This window comes from Lepidochelys kempii, chromosome 2 (assembly GCF_965140285.1).
Source record: "Lepidochelys kempii isolate rLepKem1 chromosome 2, rLepKem1.hap1, whole genome shotgun sequence".
Classification (NCBI taxonomy): domain Eukaryota; kingdom Metazoa; phylum Chordata; order Testudines; family Cheloniidae; genus Lepidochelys; species Lepidochelys kempii.
Genome location: NC_136381.1, coordinates 235,671,572 through 235,686,512, shown reverse-complemented (window position 1 = coordinate 235,686,512; position 14,941 = coordinate 235,671,572). Strand labels below are relative to the sequence as shown.

General features: G+C 37.4%; 1 protein-coding gene across 5 annotated transcripts in view; it reads left to right on the top strand.

Annotated features, from left to right (window-relative positions):
• Positions 1 to 14,941, top strand: part of ARHGAP21 (Rho GTPase activating protein 21) — a 200,374-nt gene that overhangs the window by 121,692 nt on the left and 63,741 nt on the right. For 4 of the 5 annotated variants that reach the window (XM_078851835.1, XM_078851836.1, XM_073334267.2 and 1 more), the window contains one exon: positions 5,217 to 5,271. The exons of the other annotated variant lie outside the window; for it this stretch is intronic. In XM_078851835.1, coding sequence (XP_078707961.1) covers positions 5,217 to 5,271 — 55 coding nt within the window. The remainder of the gene's footprint in view (positions 1 to 5,216; positions 5,272 to 14,941) is intronic. 5 annotated transcript variants of the gene reach the window in all.

Below are 14,941 nucleotides of genomic sequence, written 5' to 3'. Positions count from 1 at the left end.
TGGTGTTAGGCAGGGAGAAAGAAAGCTCTTGATCTACCAATTCTGTTCCATACATTATTTTATATACTTTCCATGTCTCCTCTTTTTTGTTTCCCTTGTAAAGTACAGTCCCTGTCTTTTCAGACTCTTTATGGAGAGGTTTTCCCATGCCTTTATTCATTCTAGTCCCGCTCCCTTTCTAATTTTGATTCCAGATACGCTGTACCTTTTTTGAGTTGATAGTTAATTTAGAGCCCTATGAGATGTCTGAGTAATTGAGATTTTTCCCTCTGGTGTGCTTTACTTGGCATTTATTAACGTTGAACTTAGTTTTCTATTGTACTGTTGATTCATGTAGTTTGGTTAGGTCCCTCCAAAGTTACTCAGTCTTCTCTGCACTAGACTAACCTAAATAACTGTCATCTTTAAATTTTGCAACCTTGCTGCTCATTCCACTTTCTGTATTATTATTAAATACATTTGAAACAATACATTATTACCTTTTTGCTATGATGAAAACCAACCATTTATTTCTATTCTGTGTTTCCTGTCTCTTAGCTAGTTTGTTTGACACAAGACAGTACTTCTCTCTGCAGCGACTGCTTAGTTTCTTTAGTAGCTTCTTGTGAGAGACTTGGTCATAGGAGTTTTGAAAATTAAATTACGTCAGCTGGTTCTCCTTCATCTACTACTTTACTGACACGTTGAAAAAAAATCTTACAGATTAGTGCAAAATTACTTTTCTTTTCACAAACTGTGTTGGTTATACCCTAGCATAGTATGACTTCCCAGAAATGTCAATACCCTGATTTTAATTATAATTTCAACCCAATTTAGCAGATCTAAATGGAAAGTGTACTGGTCTGTAATTCCCCCAATCACCCTTAGAAATAGTTTTAAATGTAAATAATTTGCTGTTCTATGGTATATTAGCTGTTTTTAATGACACACAGCATATTTTGCTATCAGCTCAGCTACTTCATATTTAAGCTTCTTTAGAAGTCTTGAATGTAAACAATCTGGGCTTTGTGGTTTATTGCTTTTTAAATTATCCCAACACCCCTTCTCGTGGCACCTCAATCTCTCATAGTACCTCATCTTTATTTCCAGAAAAGATGTAAACTGAGTTTTGCAATGTTGATGCCTGTCCTTGTTACTGAATGCTATGGACTTCAGTAGTGTGACTTTTCCTTAATATAGGGCCCAAACTAATGCTTGTTGATGTCAGTGGAAAGATTCCCCATTGACATCAATTGGTTTAATCCACATGCCTTTTGACTTAGATGAATGCAGTTGACTTCTCTAATGGCTTTGGGGACATGTAGCCCTCTACCATCTCTTACCAGAAACTGAGAAAAAGTTTGATTTATACGATATATCCTTTCTGAAGGATGAGAGAATTGCACTGCAGAATTCCCAGAGTGAATTGTTCCAAATGACACAAGTCCTGAGATTGCTCTTGAATCTAGTCTTGCACCGTTTACCAGAATTTGCCAACCTATTTGATTGGGCCAGCAAAATTTTATCTTTATTCACTTGCATACAAGCAACTTGAAGACATGATGGGCACTAATGTAAAAACCTGTAATGTAAAAGACAAATTATTTTACTAGTTATTGTTGAAAATAGACCAAGAAACAGGAGATCAGTATGCTGATTCACAGTAATGATTTTTTTTTAAAAGTCATTTGGGGATTGGAAGAGCCACAACCCCATCCTTGGATTCTGTTTCCTTTTAAATTTTTCATAACATAAATATATTGCTAAAACCTTCAGAACTATACACAAGATTAACAGTAGTCACAAAAAAAAAGTCCATAAAATGTGCGTCTTCACGCTGGTCTAGGTTCTTAGTGCTTTTGTTTTGATGCCTCTTCTGATGCAGAGTCAAGAATTTTTAAAATTTGATTAAGAACAGCATATATGACATAAAAATGAGGTTATTTGCTTGATCAGTGCTTTCCATAGACATCTCTAAGAATTAATAATGTTGTACCTAATATTTTGTTCAAACTGTCACTTCCTTTGAGTGTGATGCTTCCGATCAGCATTATACAAGTGATAATCTTACTTACACTTTCATGAGTGTTAAGAAAATGAAGAAAACAGTTTTAAAGATTTCCTCAATATCTCGACACCTGGAGTGAAGATTTTGAGACTTACAGGTATATTTCACAAACTATGAAGATTGGGAGGTCTCAAACCCCTCTGCCACAAGGTTCATATAAATAAACAATCACACTTGGATCAACTATTTTGAGTGAAGCCTTCAGTGACATTTTAGTTTACAAATGTTTGTTTTCTTTTGGTGACTCATTGGAAATCTGTGTTTAAATTTTATTAGAATAGAAGAAAAATCCCTTTACATAGCTCAAATATTGGTTGGCGAGAGTAGGAGAGTGGCTTGATATTCTGCTCTATGTAAGAAGCTCCCCTATCCTCTATAGGAGGTACGTGGGTGGGAACTTTGCATTATGAGCTGCGTGGCTTTCTGATATAGACTCTAAGGTCCTGATGTTGAAGTTGAATAGACGAATCCTTGCATAGGTGTGAACCCTTGCATAATTTGCCACATGGGGCTCTGCATGAGTCCTAAGGTCAGTGCCAGTACTGAAATCTATATTTTCAGGAGCAATAATGTAAAACTACAGTACCTCGCTCCCTTCCTCCTTTTCCAACTGTTACTTTAGAGTTGGGGGGAGTCATCTTCGAACAGTACAACAGAGTATCATTAACACTGTTGTTTTTAAAGATTAGTTTATAACTTTACTGCTTATATTATCAGCTAAAATGGGAATTGTTGAAAATTTGTATTTTAATGTGTGAATAGTCATTACCTGTTAAACTTGTGTTCTAAAAAGTCTTTGAAACTTATTTTTGAAGACTTATTTTTATGGTAGTTTACACACTTTTTCTTTCAGTTTATATCAATCTGCTTCTGATAATAAAATTGGTTTTAAAAGTTAAAGAAACTATGCCATTTGGCATAGTGTACTGTACATTTTCAAATGAATATTTTAGGAAAAAAGCTTTTGAAATCTAATTTCCCACATTATCCTATTTTGAAGTCCTAACTTTTTGTCTGTAGTCAGTAGCAAATGGATAAATGAACTACAGAACAGAAGCATCTTTCATATGTAAAGAATACCTAAACATATGTTGTTCTTTCAAGAATAAGGCTTTGCTTTTGTGGGAAAATACATTTTATTAAACTGAGTTCTGACCTTCTGTTGAAACTTGAACAGACTGGATCTTCTGTGCTCTGGATCTGAAAGTCTCAGAGAGACTCTCATTCTCTGCAAGGACCTTTTATTTTCTTTTGACAATGGTGAAATCTTAGGTTTCTCCATTTTCCAAAACAATGTGCATGGCATTTATTTCTAATGCCTTTAAAGTTGCCCTGTCACTTTTAATGTTTGTTGACATTCCATTTCAATGCAGTAAACAGCAATTTTTCCAGTAAATGTTCATCAGCCATAGTTAAGTCACATAAGGTAGGTTGTAGATCAGCTCTAATATCATTGCATAAAAGAGTCAAGACACACTATAAAACTGACTTGGAATCCATTCAGCCTGTTGTTTTAGTGTAGAGTGCCTTCTCTGATGCCAAGATAAGGATTTGTATCAAGATCTGTGCACACCAGGAAATGCAACGGAGACTCTTAGGGTACCTCTACCCAGCAAAATAAAACAAAACACCACAGCAGTGATTCTGAGCTCAGGACCACTGATTTGGGCTTGTGCTAAAATAGCAATGTAGACACTCTTAACTCAGGGTGGAGCCCAGTCTCTAAAATGTGCTGGGGGGAGGGTCTCAGAACCCGGGCTCCAACCCAAGCCCGAATGTCTACACTGCTACTTCTTTGCCCTGCAGTGCGGGCCCTAGTCAGTAGCCCTGGATTCTGAGACTTGCTGCTGCGGATCTCTTTTTGCGGTGTAGAGATATTCATGGTTCTTGAATTGCCTTAGTTTTTGATGGAGCTCATTGGCATTGTTTCCAGAATAACACGTTCATAGGATTTGCCTTTGTTTGGGGAATGTGAGATAACTGTTTCTCGCCAGGTAACTTCTGAACGTTAGTTTTGGACTAGCTGCATGGATTATACTTATCATTTCTGGCTCTGTCTGACCCATCTTTAATCAATTTTCAGTGTGCATTCCAGACCCATATATGTACCTACGCTTTCTGAAACTGGTGGTCAGTTACTTGAGACTTCTTTATGTATGTTCTTCCTGTGGGTTTAGTAATTCAGATATAAAGACCATAGCTTGACATGAGATGCCAATAAATAGCTGGCAGTTCACCCATTGTCATATGTCTCTTCTGAATGACTGTACAAGTTTTAGCTGATTCCTCCAGGATGATGTTGAAGCATGATCATGAGATTGGATGGGGATGCTTGCCTTGCTACTGCCTGTACTGTCTTCTCTGCCAGTTTTCAAGACCCCTAAATTAACTTTCTTAAGACAGTGGAGGGGGGGTAGTTGTACTTGTATTCACATATTTGCAACTTTAATTTTTGCCCAAGACATCCGAGGCAGATACCGTAGTTCATAGATATCCCACAAAAAGCAGATTTTTATTTTTTTTTTTAAAAAAAGATAGCATAAGTACCTTAGAAACACTCATTGGTGGCAAGTTGCGGTGCATATGACCACTCTTACCTGCTCGCCAAGTAAGCTATGATAGCAGATACTCTGCCTTACCATCCAGAAGGTGGCCAGATCGTTTAGCTCTCAAGCTAAATATGGTTGTTTATAAAAGGTTACTTTTGAATGCAAAAGAAAAACTTGAGTCATGTGATATTGTGAGGGCCCTACCATCCTTGCTCCAACTTCCTTAATAAGAGAAGTTTATTTTATTAAAGATATTGCATTGTGTAATGTAATATTGAAGCAGGAATATTTAATTCTGTTGAATCTGCATGGTCTAACATATCTCTTATGTTTAACATATTGCATATATAAACAAACCTCGGTAAGTAAAATTCAGTGTGTAAAGGGGGGAAAAAAGGAGTTTATTGGTCATGCTATGATTGCCATTATGATTTCATCTCTAGTGAAGAGACTTATTTGAAAGGCTAAGCATGTTTTAACTTTTAAATGGTGAGTGCTTGACAAGTTCTGACATGGGGAAGCAAGCAGACCGTATCTTAACCAGTGTCATTCTCCTTATATTAACTGAACATAAAATCCCCTTTTCAAAATCGTGAGTAATATATTCTGTTGTGTTTCAGTGACTGCATACTGGAACTTAGTGTTATGCCTAAAGATGAAGACATCCTTCAACTGGTACGTTGTGTTTCTGAAAATGAAAATAAGATATACTATTGAAAAAAAACATTGATTTGCTGAAAATATTTGAACAGTGTATGCTGCTTTCTGAATACTTTAAATCTTTGAACATTTGCTGTTAGGAAGTAGTTGGAATTTCAACATTTATTTTTCTGTTACTCCTTAACTCCCACTCTACTTGCTCATTATCTTTGAAATTTCAGAATGTGAAAGCACCAGTAGTAGTTTTTAGGACAGGAGAAAAATACCTCCATTCATAACATTTTCCACTATATTAGTAAAATACTGAAGCTATACTAAAGAGGTATTTTAGAAAGCACAACTCTGGCACTTACGGTTGTCTGACTTTATTTAATGTAGGTTTCTTAACATTAGAACTTGAGAAAGGGCTATTTTAAGAAAATTGCTAGATTTTGTGAAATTTTTTTTAAACAGAAAGAACTTACTTGCACTCGATACAGAATTCAGTTCCAAGTCAGAGGTACTTCCAGATTTGAAGAGAAGTATAATGTTGCACCGTGTAAAGGATGCAGTGTCACCTGAAACAAAACCGTGAAAATTTCCATGACAAAATGTAACAGTGGCATATAATTTGAACAAGGAGAACTATATGGTTTTGAAAATGTTACTGTATGTATAGTGCTGCGCATCTTTCCTCAAACTTGTAAAGTTTGCCCCAGACAATACTGTATATACAGTTGCTTATTTTCTAAACCAAATAGTTTTCCAAAACCTTTTTACTCAAACTGTTGTAAATATTTTTATGATGGATCAAAATGGAGATTGAGGGCCCACTGTGCTGGGGACTGTTAAACAGAGGCGTTGATCCCTGTCCCAGAGGGCTTACAGTCTGAACACCCAAGAGCTGGGGGTAAAACACATGTGAATGAGCCTGGTGAAGAATTGGCACAGCCTTGTAAACTATGTGTATTGGAGTTTGTGTTAACTAGGGATTAGGAAAAGGCAAAAGGTCAAAAAAGACTTAGCTATTGACAGGAGCAGGGCTTTTGTAGGCATCACACCATAAGGAAATCTAAATTTGAAGGGTGCTTCATGTGGTCAGAGCAACGAGTCAAGAAGATCATTTTAGGAGCAGTGTTTTGAATAGACTTGAGGGGGGAGTAAGACTACCGTAGTCAAGGCCAGGAAAGAGGAGACTTCAATAGTGAAGACATTAGATGATGGATATGGATGGGAGTTTTGGCTTTGTGGACTGAGAGAAAAAGATGGATTTTCGGGATTATGTGGGAATAGTGGCAAGATTTAAAAATGGCCTAAATGAGCATATGATGCCCAGGTTATGTCCTGGATGACTCGGAGAATGGTGGCGGTGTCCATAGTAATAGAGAGAAGTTGGAAATGGGGGAGAGGTGCAATGAAGAGTTCAGCTGTTAAGTTAAACTCAACATAGGGCAAAAACTGGACATCTGTGAACAGATGCCAAGCTGAGACACTCAAAATAACAAGAATGGATGGTTCACACCACAGACACATCCTACAGAATTCAACTTACTTTTTTAAAAAAAAAATGTTTTAGGTAACTTAAACACTATCCATAACTCATGTTGTCCATTTAATTTCATTTTACATTTGCTAGTGCAAGAATGGACAAATGAAATCTTTCCAAAATTTGTCAAATATAAAGTTACATTAAGATTTCATTAAACTGAAATGTTGAATGCTAAGTTTCAAACCAGAGGATACTTCATAGCATAATATAAATCTTGCACTAGTTAAAGATGATGTTTCAATTTTAAAACCCTTTGTTGTAACACACCCTGCACTATTGTAATGAAATTTGACTTCATTGTTGCTATTTGAGTTTTCTTTTAAATTAAAAAAAATATTTAAATAAGTGTTTAATCTCCCAGATTTAAGTGTTCTGCTAGTGTCCATTTTTCTTAGTTACTTGAGGCTTCATTTCTAACCATGTCCCTGATCACTGTATTCTGTAACAATTTATCAGTTAACTTTTTTTATACAATTATCAAAAATATTTGTGATTAACAGAGACTTGTGTAACATGCTGCTGGGGATGCCCACAGCTGTGAGCTACTATTACCTCCCTGCCTCAGTAAGAGTGAGAGTTGCTGGTGATTAGATCATGTGTCAGCTCCTGGCCACACCAGTCTGTCTTCCTCACCAGCATACTTCTCAATGCTTTCCTGGCACAAATCTTGCCTAGCAGGTAACAATCTGAGAACTCCAATCCGTGAGCGCCTCAGACATTTCTCTGCAATGCACATCCTCTACCACTGTACATTCGCAGAAGATATTAAGTTTGCTGCTCTGTTAAAGAGTCGGTACATCTCGGCTTATTAATTTAACTGGGGTAAATATGACCTTCCCTTCTAACTCAGAACTGAATTGGTTTATAGTAGAAATAAAACAAGTTTATTAACAAAAGAGCAAGGACTAAGAAATGGTACCAAGTGAGAGAGAAAGGATGGTTACAAGCAAGTAAAAGTGAAAAATATGCATCCGAAAGTATAAAACTTAGCCTAGCAAGACCGTCTTTGTTCAAGATAATTTCTTTTACCCAAGTTTTCTTTCCAGTTTTTTAGTGGCTGGGACCCATCAAGGAGATAAAGCAACCAATCAATTTGATTTCCTTAAAGTGAAGGATAAACTTGAAGTCTCTGTTTCTTATATTCCCAAAGGGATTGCCTTTGTCTTACAGATCAGAAAGGTCTCCTGGGGATTGTCTCCTGTGTGTTTCTGGGGTGCAGGAGCCACCTTTAAATCTCTGTGTCTCAGGTTCAGGAGCAGGATAACCCTCACTGGTTTAGCTTGATAGCTTGGTTTACTGTTAATATGTAAATAGAGGTAAACCCACTTTTCTTTGGCTGTCTTGTCTTAAACATGCTATAATAACATCATACAGAGAGAATTTGTAATTTCTCATATAACATTAACACATGCACTTTACAATATTAATAACCAGCGTGTTAGCTTTCATATACCTCCCAAACCATATTTTGTACAGATATTATTGCAGCAGTGTGTAAGATGTGAATACAGGGTGCCTAGGGTCATGACTGGCAACAAGTGTAATATAGATTATAAAACGTAGGAAGTTACCTTGATTCTTGGACGGATTTCTTTGTGTGACACACAAACTCAGCCCATTTAGTGTTCTGAGTTTGAATTTTTTTTTTATCAAGTGTTAAGGATTATGTGAACTTTTGTTTAGTTCTCTCTGGAAGCCCAGTGTGACTATCTGAGAATCTCTGTTATTCCCTAGGTCTTTACGGTGATCTCCTAAACCTCTTGGGCCAGCCGTCCTGTCAGGATAGGAGAGCAGAGCGAGGCTTTTTTCAAATCCATCAACACAGCTCAGATGTTAGGTCCCTGTCTGTCTTTTTCTTGTTCTCCTCACCCTGACACTTAAGGTGTGCAGCATTACCTTTGTAGATCTCCCAGGCAGTCATCATGACAGAGTTTGAACCTATACCATTGGATGTTGGCAGGCTCAGCAGAGATGCCAAGAATTGCTTAGGCCATGGAGTCTAAAATATCCTCTTGCCCCCTAAAGTCAGTTCCTTCCACGTCAGGGTTGAAGCATGTTTATGGTCTGATTGTTCTATCCTTCCATTGGCAATGTTACCTCTGTTTGGTCGATAAAAGAGGGCTTGGATCTCCAGGACTGTCAGTACTGGACATCATTTACCAGAGGTCTTACTAGAGAAGCTTCCTTTTCCATTTCTCCAAGTGCTCCAAGGCTGAGCTGCTTGTGCTATCGCTGAGCACCAGGCTGGGCTACTGAAAGAAACTGCTAGTAGGAGGAGTTTGCTAACCAATCAGAAACGTCAGATTGTGGTAAATATTTCCACTATGACCTTAATTTATCTGAATGAAAACTTCAGTGGGACATAATGTTATAGCTTTGTTGAAAGAATTTCTGTGCAGATACTAAAAAATGTTTGTGCTATGCCAGAAATGGGTTGGTCTTTTTGTACTTCACAATTTTTTTTTTTTTAAATTTTTAATATACATGTCTGTGTGTGGCGGGAAAACAATCTCTTGAATGAAGGTTAGTAATAAAATGATTAGTTATTAATTTCAGGAAGTTTAGTTGATGTAACTTCAGCCTTCTTTGAATTAGGTTCCTATAACATCAGCGATTTAGATACTTTTTTTGTGTTTCTTAGAGATGTTCTTTTGTCCCAGCTCCCAGGTTCAGTGAAGGACCTTCCTCCCCATTTCGCAGAGCAATGCACTCTGGGGATTAGAGCATAGTCTTCTTCAGAATAACAGAACAAAATGGAACTTCCTTTCATTTTGTCTATGGGGAGACAATCTCTGAATGGTTTTTTGAGTTGAGAATCTGCATCGCCTTTCCAACTTCTAAGAATTGTATTTGATGATAAGTAACCTATTTCTTTAAGTTGTGACAAATAAGCCTTTATGGTTAAAATAAAAAGTAAAGTTCAACCTCAGAATTTCTCTAAATTTTTCTTTAGTGCGCACAAAGGGTTTGAGTTGACTTTTTTTGCTCTGAGGTAGTTAATCAACAAATTCCATGATGCAGATCTTCAGGTGGCAGTGTTTTCTTGCATCAGAAGCTCTTGTAAACTTTTGTAATTAAACACAGGTCTATTTTGTAGGAAACTTCAGAATTAATGGTGGTTGGTGGTAAGCTGATAAAAGGTTCATTGTCTAGCTGTAAAAAGAAAGAATGGATTAATTATATTCTGAAAATAATGTTGGTTGTGGTAAACATTAGGGTGCTTGGTAGTCTCATCAGTGTGCAGATGACGGTTACTGGGATAAGTATTTGAATAATGTATCATTGTTCTTCTGTTGTTTGAATACTATTTTATAAACATTGTTTTAAGTCTTCAGAAATGTCCATAGTAGTGTGTGAATGTAGATATTTTTTTCATTAAATTTATTTCCTGAAAACAGGACTTTGAATAATCCATTCACCAGTAGCAATTAAGAAGATTTCCAAAGCAAGTGTTCAGTTTCTGTGGCATGTTTTGCTTTCCTTATTTAAAAAGGGAATTAAGGGTGAAAGTCTGGCCTTCGTGTAGTCCATGACAAAACTTTCATTGACTAGGAGTGAACAGGAAACAGTTTTTCCCATCTGTGACAGGGTGCTCAGCTCACTTCTAGGATGGCACCACCTCCTGGTCACTCCGAGGAATAGCTCATGAAGTTGACGCCCCTTCCTGTGGTTGCAAACCATCTCTCTCTCCCATGCTGCAGCCCCTCTCTCACTCCATGAGCTACAGCCTCTTTGTCACTTGGCCATCTGGCCAGGTCTCTCTATATATTTTCGCCTTCTGGGGTAGTCTTCCAAAGTTTTTGCTCAGCAGTCTTAGGCAGTTTTCCCTTTCACTCTCTCATGGTGCTACTCCCTCAGCAGGTAGTAGGGGAGCCCGGGCCCGCCCTCAACTCTGGGTTCTGGCTCAGGGACCTTCTAGTCAGCAGCCAAGGTCCATTCCCTTCAAGGTCTTGGTGCCTTTCCCCGTGCCCTTTCCTTACCATCTGGCACTCCCCCTCTCTGGGTTTGCCAGCTTTCCCAACTCACTCCTCCTAGGGAGTAAGTGTAGGCTACCTGCCTCTGCAGCCTCCAAACACTCCTCCCTTCTCACAGGGAGTGACTGCAGCCTGTTTCTCAGCAGACTCCGATGCTGCCAATTTCCTAGCTTCGTAAATCTGGCCCAGCTTGTTCCTCCTCAGCTGGGTTCCCTCACTGAGTTGAGATTGCTTAGCCACCTGATTTCCCTTAGCTGTGGCCTGCTGGGTTATTTAGCACTCTTCTCAATCTACATTAGCCCCTTCAGGGCAAGCGTGGGGTGAACCTCATCACAGAAACCTACAAAAATTTTCAAGATTTTAAAAAACTGTTCCCATTCGGGACAGAATTCAAAATCTCAAACTTTTACAAACGGACAATCCCAAAACAATTTATTTGAGTCAGTCAAAATGTTTTGATAATTTTAAACATTTCTCTTTGATTTTGACTGTTCTTTTACAAGCTTAAATTTTGAAACAATTGTTTTGAACCAAAAATCTGATTTAAAAAACAAAGTTGAGATGGGACCTTTCCACAATTTCAAAACTTTTTTCCCCTAAAGTTTTTGAAATGAGATTTGTCAAAAAAAACAAAACAAAAAAACAAAACAGCCCTTTCACATGAACAAATTTGGTTTTGACAAATTAGCATTGTCTCAAAAAAAAATTTTTTTTGGTCAAATTATTCCTGATCAGCTCATTGATTTCAAGAGGGGCAAGATTTCTAGTCTCTATGGTTATAATTTGAACTGAATGAAAATTGCTGAAATTTGTTTGCCTTAGTTTGCAGACAGCTTCCAAAGCCTTGCCTGTTGCTGGTAGCTCTTTTCAGGCTGCATCAAAATTAATAACTGAAGGAAAGATTGAGGGCAAATGCTTATGTTTAGTCTTCTGGTAGAATCCTCTGTCTTTGGAAGACCTTTCTGGCTTATGAATGAGGGAAGTGAGATGGGTAGGAGTTAGGTGATTTGAGTATGAAAATATATGTGGGAGAGTGGTGAGAGGCGGAATTTGTTAGAAAAGAGAAGCGAAGGAGAGGTATGAGTGTTTTGTTCTGGGGGAAGAACTGGGAAAGACTGAAAACATAGAAGAGGAGGTAAAACATGTAATGTACACCTAGAAAAGGGCATATACTCTATGGGGTGGAGGGGAAAAAAGAAAGATACAGAAAACAAAGAAGGAAAATATAAACCTTGGTTAGATATGGGAAAGAAGGTATAGCTAAAGCAAGAGAAACCTAGTAAATTACGTTCTGTACAGTTTATTAAATAGAAAATAGAGCATATGACACATTCTAATCCTTGTTTTTAGTCACTTAAAATTTATTAACTGTTCCAGACTTGTAATTTTCTAGATTGGTCCCATGATGATCTAATTTATTTATTTTTGGCATGTTTTAGCAAAACTGGTTGATCTTTTTTAGTAAAAAGTCTTGCCCCATTGTTTAAAAATAAACAAGTATCTTTTGTAACTAAAAAAACCCTCTATCAAAATTGCTTGGTGAGAAAGCTAAAATGTAGCATAGAAATAGTTCTTATTGAAAAGAACTTTTGAGTGTTCTAGGGAACATTATTTTTTTGGATTTAGCTGTGAGCCTTTGAAAAATCATTCTGTTCACTTAGTACTATTGGTGTGTATTTTTAGGATTTAAAAACATGAGGCAAAGGGAAAAATATAATTTAGGCATGAATAACAAATTACCTGTGTAGTGTAAAATACGGTAAATGTGTAGTGAATGAGATAAGGCTTTATAAAAAGTTCTGCCACCTATTCACATCTTACAAAGTATAAGATGCACTGCTCATAAGGCTTGTGGAAGAGGGGTTCTCGTGTGAACTTCCTATGGGATACAAGTGAAGAGATCCCCCTTGTGGACCTCAGTGTGCATAGCACAGGTGTTTTTTGTTTAAATAGTTCCACAGCTTCATTATACTGTTGCCTCCTCTTTAATTAAATATGATGATTCAATTTAAGGTTGTATTTTTTTTAATTTTATAGATGGGACGTTTTCTTGTATTTGGGTTTTCTAAAGTATCCTAGGAAATTCTATTTTTAAAAAAAAAGTACATATAGAGAATAGCAAGGTTGCAAAGTTCAGCACTAAACAGTCAGGAAGTGACAATGTTGAGGTTTCACTTGCAACCTCAGCTCTTCATCCTTGCAATAGGCTTCAGGTACCTGTTCACATGCAGCACAGTAAATCATTCTTACACAATATACTGGAACAGAGAGTAGCAGTCAAAAGTTGCTCTCCCATACAGGCCACTTAATTTTGGAGCTAAGTTAATTTAACAGTTAATTTCCTCCAGAGGAAGACTGCAACATGTTGAAAAGAAAATATATAGCAAAAGTCTGCGGAATAAAATATAACAATGCATTCCTTAAATACAATTAATTCTTTTTTTAAAATAGCCTATATGTGGGATTTTCAGTGGCATCTAAAGGAATTAGGAGCACAAGTCTGACTGAATTTTATTTAAGTGGACAAGTGTCACAACAATGAAAAACGTGTAATTATACAAAGATGACAAAAATATTGCAAACTATTACATGTCTCTAAAAAGGAGCTGTTCTGTTGGATAGATAAAGAGGAGAACCAGAGGCCCAAATAGAGGTGCTTCTGTGGGCATTGGAGGGGAGGATGGCCTAGCAAAGACTGGAAGAGGATATGTAACTGTACAGGGAGAAATCCGCTTCCCTGAAAGCAGCAATGAAGCCAGCTGTAGTTCTGGCTGGTGGCTTCTGTGTAACAACTCAGCAGCATCTAGAGGAAGTGGGATCAGAACAAAGCCTCTGATGGAGGCGCTGCCAGATCTGGGCCCCTTCAGCCCTTTGCCCATAAAAATTGCCCAGGTATGCATCTCACTTCGTCCCGTAGCAGTGTCCCTAACCATGATATTCAGTTTCAGCAATTGGCACAATTGACAATTATTTTATAAAGAGGAAGGAATTAAATCTTTTGAAAACTAGGATGGAGCATTGTTAAAATATCTAGAAACAGGAATCTTCTACAGTTGCATTGAATTTTAGAGCAGATTCTAGGCAAGACAGATGCTGAACTGAGGCTAGAACAGAAAAGCTACTCAGTGAGTGAGTATCTGGCATGAAATATCAGAGTTTAGCGATACTCCATGTAATCAGAAATCTATTTTTCCTTACCCTAAAAGTTTAAAGGACAGAAGCACAATTGTGTGTTGCTATTTTCTTTACTAAAAGAAGCTTTTTAGAATAATTTGTAACTTTCAACTGATGTAACAATAATCAATCAAGTGCACTGTGAAACAAAGCTATATTTATAAAGATGTATATAATTTAACACCGTACATTCAAAGTGATGTCAATGGAGTCAAACAGAGTTTAGATGGCCCATTGAGTTTTTTTACATAACTCATCATTCTGCCTTGTTACGAAATGAAATATTTAAACTCATTTAATGTTGCCCTCAAACAGCTATGGTTGGAAGCTATTGTGTATAACACTGGAGATAATTTTCTAGCAAGAGCAGAAAGTAGACTGTTGGAAAAAATATACAACCTTTTGCACTTAGCTTGCCGGAAAAAGGTGGGTATGGGAGGGTCTAGGTGTTAATACATGTAATAGTCTTACTGTGAAATTCCTTTTTAAAAGGAAAGCTCCATACATGGCTGCAGCTGCTGCATTTTTCAAGAGCTGCTGCTCCCTGAGAGTTGACTCTGAAATCTGCATTTATTGCCAAAAGACACAGACGTACTCTCTTCCCATAGATCTGGACTTTTTCCCAGAATTGACCAGTTTTGTATGGTGTTGTATAACTGCCGAATTGGCACTTTTTTCCCCCCAAAGACCATGTTTTATTTTTTCTGTGGGAGGGAAGGTGGTGGCAGGCTTGTATCCATCTTGGAGCCCTAAGGATCTCCATATTATATTCTCTCCAGCCTTTAAAATCTTATTGTAGCAGCCATCTTCCTGTCTGTGTGTATCATTTCTCAACCATGGGTAGTTATTTTCTGTCATGAGGCACTCTTCATGTATTTTGGGTGTTATGGCTGTAGCACTCCCAACATTTCTCATGTAAAGAGATGCAAGGACTTCTACCCTTTTCTTTAAAAAATAAAATAAAACCTCAGTTTCCTGAATGACCCATTCAGCTTTTTTTTTGAATGAT